General features: G+C 37.3%; 1 protein-coding gene across 1 annotated transcript in view; it reads right to left on the bottom strand.

Annotated features, from left to right (window-relative positions):
• The window catches only part of DLD (dihydrolipoamide dehydrogenase), a 21,794-nt gene that overhangs the window by 7,217 nt on the left and 7,764 nt on the right, over positions 1-6,813 (bottom strand). The window contains exons 5-9 of the mRNA XM_035891685.1: positions 4,541-4,609; positions 1,779-1,848; positions 1,316-1,416; positions 829-972; positions 562-663 (exon numbers count right to left, since the gene is read on the bottom strand). Coding sequence (XP_035747578.1) covers positions 562-663; positions 829-972; positions 1,316-1,416; positions 1,779-1,848; positions 4,541-4,609 — 486 coding nt within the window. The remainder of the gene's footprint in view (positions 1-561; positions 664-828; positions 973-1,315; positions 1,417-1,778; positions 1,849-4,540; positions 4,610-6,813) is intronic.

Genomic DNA, 6,813 nt, shown 5'->3' with positions numbered 1-6,813 from the left:
TGCTTAATAGTCAGCAGGCTAAGCAACCACTAAGCAGATGTGCACATTTTGAAGCAGTTGCAAGACCAGCAAATATACGTTTTTTTCTTAATCATGTACGTATGAGGCAAAAGGACTCAGACCAAGATGAACTACAAAGTCTCTGCTCCTTTGGTTGCGAGACAGCATGTGTACCATCATATCACATGAAAATTTCTTGGGATTGACTGCTACACACAAGAATTTATCCTGGCTTAAAATAAACTTCCCTTAAAAAAGGAAGTTCTCTCATCTATACATAGAGCAGATACAAACCTCAGCAAAAGTTAACCTCCCCACCCCAAAACCCTCTCATTGTTCCCCTCTCATTTCTCTGCCTGCTAAGCAGCTGCAGGAGTACCAATCCTACATAAACTCATCCCAGCTTTTCTGGTAGAAAAGGTCCATGAAGTCTGAACAGTTTCATCACCACTCACTCAACCGAACATCTGTTAAATCACAGCAACAAGATCAAATATAACACAAAAATAACACCCTGTTTATTTATAAATGAAAGACAAAGCAGTTTAAATATCCTCTCACCAGTTCTACACCAATGACTCCTGCGCCAATGACGACCATCTTTTCAGGAACTTTTTTCAGTGACAGTGCGCCAGTGGATGACACAATATTATCTTCATCAATCTAATGACAAAGAAATCCACAAAGGGAGGTTTAAAATCTGTTTCATACATTATTATAAAGCACATAGAAGGTGAAGCGCAATCAGATGTAAAAACATGATTGCACATTAAATTATGTGGATATTACACATTGAAAAACAGTACCATTAAGATTCCAAATACGTACAGTAATTCCAGGGAAGGGAGCAACTTCTGAGCCTGTGGCTATAAGTATGTTCTTTGTATTGATAACTTGTGTGCTGCCATCTTCTTTGGTTGCAGTGACTTGGGTTTTGCCAGTTATTTTTCCAAACCCAGATACATGTACAACCTTTAGTAATCAGAACACAGTAAAGTCAGATTCAAATTACTTATATAAATTATGCTACATATAATCTGAATCTTACTAATGCTTTAGAGAAGCTGCTAACACATGCCTTTGCCTCACCATCTGGTACAAATCATAAAGTAAGTGTATACTGTTCTTTTAAGTAGATTAAGAATGAAGGAACTGTTCATTTAAAAAATTCCTGGAAGAGAAGCATTCAAAATCTGCCCTTGCTGTGTCAGTCAGTCAAATTAATTTATGTGGCAAGAATATAAAAGTAAAAAGCAAGAAATACAGATCAGAAAAAAATAATTCAGATATACCTCAGTATATAATGCAAACTAACCTTGTTTTGTTTAAATAAATGAGCAATTCCACCTGTTAAGGCCTTCACTGCACCACTCTTCTGTTCCATCATCTTCTCCAGATTCAAGCGGATTCCTGTAACTGAGGTTAAAAACACCCTCCTATCAAGCATGGCAGTGTTGAAGGAGCTAACCTAAACACAATTAACAGCTCTGACACATTGAGATGTGTTGAATGGCCCTACTGAACACTGAAGGTTACATTCAACAACTGCTATGTGAAAAAGCAGCATTACACTTCTCAAACAAAACTTAACCTATCCAGGATTCAAGGAGCAGACAGACGTCCCTAACCCTCCAACTGACAGATAAAGGATATTATTTATAAGTCTAAAAAGTTTTCTGACCAGAAAACTATAGTAGTCAGATTTGAATTATTAAAATTGTTTGTTGATGGAAACCATTTATGTTAACAGACACTGACTTGTTGCTCTTCACACTCACTTTCGATTCCTCTATTAGCAAAATCTTTTCCATGGGCCAAGTGATACAGATGCGAGTTGTTCAGCAAGGCCTAAAATACACACACAGAAATGTGAATTGGGACATACATTCACAATTTAATTAATTACATTATCAGGAAAAAAAATCTGATGTTATTTGCAAAACATTTTCCCTATTAAGAAAAAGTCTGACATGTATGTATTTAAAAAGGTGTATTTCAAACATAGAAATTGTACACAGTAGCTCTTACTGAAGTGTTCTATAAAGTTACATAGTTAACATAAAACCAGAAAATAGTTAAATTCACACCCATCCTTTTTGCTCATTTCACCAGAGAAATTGGGAATGACTCCATAAGGATTGCGTATTACATTTCCAGTTGCTATTTCTATCAGAAGGCCAGAAGCCTTGAGCTAGTTTAGCAATACAAGGATTCATCAGAGCTTGCCTGGACTTGTAGACTTGAGCTTATTTAGCTTTGTTTAGCTGAAGTAGCAAGTTTACTAACAGTTTGGAGATTAATGTCTAACTTGTTTTTATCTTTAGCCTGGTTTGCATGAAGAAATTATACCCTATATGTTAATCTCTAAAAAAACCAACTCCATAAGGATTAAAAAAAAAAAAAAAAAAATAGAAACAGACTTAGAGGACTGACTCACAGGAGAATTTCCTTATTACCTCAGACAAAAGATTACTTGTCAACAAAAACAGAATACAGAAAAACTGGATGAGGAAAATCCATACTGAAATCCCTGTTAAAATTTTAGCCCATGTAGACATACACAAGTTGAATTTTGTAGTTGAGGAGGTGTGCTAAAGTTACAACTGCATAGCTAGGTGAGCTAAAGATAAGAGGGCTTAGAGGTAGCTCAGGTCACTGGCCATTGAGAATTCAAAATTAAAAGTTAGAATAGTTTTTATAATGTTTCTAAGTCAGCAGTTTGAAACGCAGAATTTCTAGAACTGTATTTCAATTAGAAATAGCAATATAGTTGGGGGGGGATCTCGGTAAGAAAAATGGTGTCTTTCACTATAGCCATCCCAAACATGAAATTATCAATATCTTTTCAAGGACAACAGTGCAAGTCTGCACAGACTGAAAGCAGGCACAGCAAAACATTCAAAGCACATTTTGAGATGCCTGCCTTATATACACATGCTTGAGTCAAACTAACTGTCAGAATAAGATAATTCCATTTTTATTAGTCTTATCCACTCTCACTCTTTAAAATTCATTTGCCCATTTCACGTAACTGTCACATGCTGAATCTGTAACATCCAACATTACTGAAGACACAGCCACTGTTTAAGACTTCAGCAATCAAAAAAGGAAAAAAATCCATGCCCAATGTATTATTTTGGGTGGCTTTTTTGGAAAGGAATTTTCACATCATTTATTATTGCCTCAGTGTATGCAGCCTACATACCCACTTCTTAAGAAATTTATTGCCACTCAAAAAAATTCTGAATAGCATCCAGGTTTAGCCATGGGTTCAGAAGTATCTTCTTAAGAACTTCAAAAGGAAGGAAAAAAAAAAAAAGGACTCAAGAAGAAAAGTTAAATAGATCCTAGCAGAATTCCAAACTTTCAGAGTAACACTGTGTTGATCTACACCTCACTTTTGAGTTTTTCCTCAGTATATTAAGATATTCTGAACTTAGAACTATCAGTAAAATGTTTAGGAAAATTAAGATATAAATTTATATATAATTTAAGAAACTTTGTATTTATACTGTATTTTCTCCTACCATGCTAATGGAACCTCTCTGAGCAAACAGGTTAAAAAATAGCAATATAGTTAGGAGGAATCTTGGTAAGAAAATTATGTCTGTTACTACAGCCCTTACAAACCTGGCATTACCAGTGTCTTCCCTGAGGCAGGCTCATTAGCACCCAGCTAGATAGCTTACACTAACAAGGCTATCTAGCAATAGCACTGTTCTTACAAGGCCCTAGTTCTGAAATTACTTAAAACTGGACTGACAACATCAAGTACTAGGTTCTTCTGAATGTCTTCTTACTTCTCCTTTCTTTCAGAGCACATGCCTTGTACTCTCCCTTTTCTCTCCCCACAAGCACTACCAGCCCCACTCTCCAGGCCATCCTGTGGGGCTGGTAAGAATACTATTTTAGCTTAGACTAGTATTTCAAGAGCTAATAAGCTAGGCTTTTTCTACAGTCAATGGAGAGAGACTGCTATCTTCAGAGCATGGTGCATCCAACCAAAACCAGAGTCCATGATTTTTCAGGCGTGTCCCTCTCCCTCTAATTTAGATTCACTTTCTCTACACCTGGTGACACAGTTCAGCGTTTCTTTAATGTAAGAACATCATCTTGGACAAAACTACAGGTTTATTTTGAACAAACTGATATGAGGCAATCAAGAACTTCACACAGTAGACTACAAGAGGTACAACCATCTGAAACAGTTAACACTATAGTCAGTTATTGGTTACAACACAGACTCAGCAGCTCATCAAAGTGAGAAGAATCTGTATACGCACCTTTGGTTTTCATTCTCTTCCCCTCTTTCTTTTGGGAAAGCCCACAAAACAGAGTTTGCAAACAAAACATTTCTGTTGAGCAAATAAAATTTTAACCCTTTGTGTTATTTATTTGGATCCTGAGCTTATTTGGATTGCAATTTCAATTTTTAAAGAAAGTACATCAATCCTGGAAAAAGATTAAGGAGGAGTTTTTCAAGTGATATATATAGAATCCATTGTTTTTAATGAAGTTATGACAAACTATGTACACTTACCTTGGATGGAATACATCCAACATTCAAACAGGTTCCACCTAAGGTCTCATTTTTTTCTACACAGACAGTCTGAGGAAGAAGAAGAGGGGGGAAAAGAACTTTTTAGCAATATTATGGCACCATTTCCTTACAGGGTGTCTGATAAATTACAGTTGATGACAAAGACCAAGCGTTTACCTAATAACTCTCCCTCTACAAGTGCCTCATTAATCTCATTCCTAGATTTATTTTGTAGCTCAGATTTCCCCTCCCTCATTTTTTTTCCTAACTTAAAAGCCACAAAATGACTCTTTGCAACAAAATTCTCTAACAGAAGAGAACCGTATTTCCCACTGCACCATTTATACTTTCATACAAGTTTAAGTGCTGTTGATCTGCTTCAAATACCCACAAAGTTGCCTCAATTAATTACAACACTCAGTTCTGTGGAAGATGTTCCCCTTACAATTAAAAAAAAAACCCTGCAAAAAGCAAAATAATGTAAATCATACAAAAGATTCTTAAAAACAAGTAATCACAAAAACCAGCCAAAAGAACCGATATATGTTACAAACACATGAAGTCATCTTTTCTTCAAAGAAAACAAAAGCCCCAAAGCACAAACACTTCCCGCTCTAAACACACTATCCTGCATGACCCATTGCTATAAATTTGTGCCAATATCTATAAAGAAAGAAAGAATAAAAATCAAGTAAAGCAAAGCCAAGCAAAAATAAGGTCAATACCAACAGGGATGGAAAATATTTCATCTCCTTCTCATCAACTTGCCAACATGAAAGTGCGCAAAGGAAAAAAAACAGCTGACAAAACTTCAAGTAAAAGCAGGTCACTTAGGGGGGAAGAGAGTATCATAAACCTTTTTTATAGAAGCAAAAGAACTGGCATCTCCATCTTTGCAAGGTGCAAATGTTCAAAATAATAGTTCCTTGGTTTATAATCCAAGAGCTCCAATCTGCTGACAGAAGTGACTACCCAGGGGAAAGCCTTTCACCATTTCTTTTAAATAGCTGCTTTTGTGCTGAAATAGAGGTGACGGAAACATGAAGAGTAGGACTCACTGTATCAAGTCACAGAAACGCAGTGAGACATGCTGATCCCCTATCTACCCTTCCTCCAGTTTTAAGCATATGAATGCATGAAAAATGAACCAAGGGCTTTAAAAGCTGCACTATGGATCAAACAGCACCAGACTGCTCCTACCTTTACCTGATAAGGAGGTTCTGTCTCATCCACTTTACATCAACTTCATTGACAAGGCCAAGCAAAGCTGTTGAAAAGCCAACGCCCAGAGAACACTGTTGGCAATACCATGGGATGCTGTGGTGGCGATACAAGGACTTAATGCTTGTGCTAGCACACGTAGCACTAAAATCGAAGGTTAAAGTTCAGTAGTGCACACTCGGGTACTTCCGTGAATGGCATCACTACAGAATCTAACCTTTTTGCCGTTCTCACAAAAACATCTCCTTACGTTCCTCAAGGGCAGCATAAACATCCTTCAAGTTTATTCAGTGCTACAGGTGACACACGCAAGCATGTCCAAGTATTTCGCCCACTCCAACTAACTGTAAAGCAGTATAACAAAATTATTTTTTGCTATGATGAAAAACAGAATCCAGGGCACTTTTTAACCTCCTCGTATATGGTATCCTATTGCTAACCACAGATACAAAGGACCCGAGCACAGTGTTGCTCCAAGAAAAGCAGGCATATAGCCAAAAAAAATAGCTTTAGAATAAACAAACATGAACTTACATGGGAGAAGGCCTCAATCTCAATTAAAACCTGTAGCACTGAGCATGTTTTTTCTCAGGTACTAATAGCTCAGTAACAACATATATCTAGAAGCAAGAGCATTTATTAAGAAAAAAAAAAATTCACGAACATGGATAAAGACAACTCTATCACCGGCACTAGGTCACAGGCAGACGTAAAACTTCTTAATGGAATCTGAAACATTTGTATTTTGGTACAGTTACACATTAGAAGGCTGAGAGAGACCCAAAGATGACATCACTGAAACACACCTGTGGGAGTAATGGGCAAGAAGAGAGAACCCTCAAAATTACAGAGAAGTTTAGGTTGAAGGGACCTCCTCTGGAGGCCACCTAGTCAAAGCTCCTGCTCCAAAGACAGTCCACATCAAACATGTATCAGGTGGCTCAGGGCCTCGTACAGCCAAGTTCTGAAAATATCTAAGGGTGAAGGCTACACGCTATCTGGGCCCCCCTTCCAGTGTTTCACTGGAACTCCACTCATCAACAGGCATTCCT

This window comes from Egretta garzetta, unplaced genomic scaffold (assembly GCF_000687185.1).
Source record: "Egretta garzetta isolate BGI_Z169 unplaced genomic scaffold, ASM68718v1 scaffold33, whole genome shotgun sequence".
NCBI classification, from domain to species: Eukaryota; Metazoa; Chordata; class Aves; order Pelecaniformes; family Ardeidae; genus Egretta; species Egretta garzetta.
The sequence above is the reverse complement of the archived record's forward strand: the minus strand, read 5'-3'. Positions and strand labels throughout refer to the sequence as shown.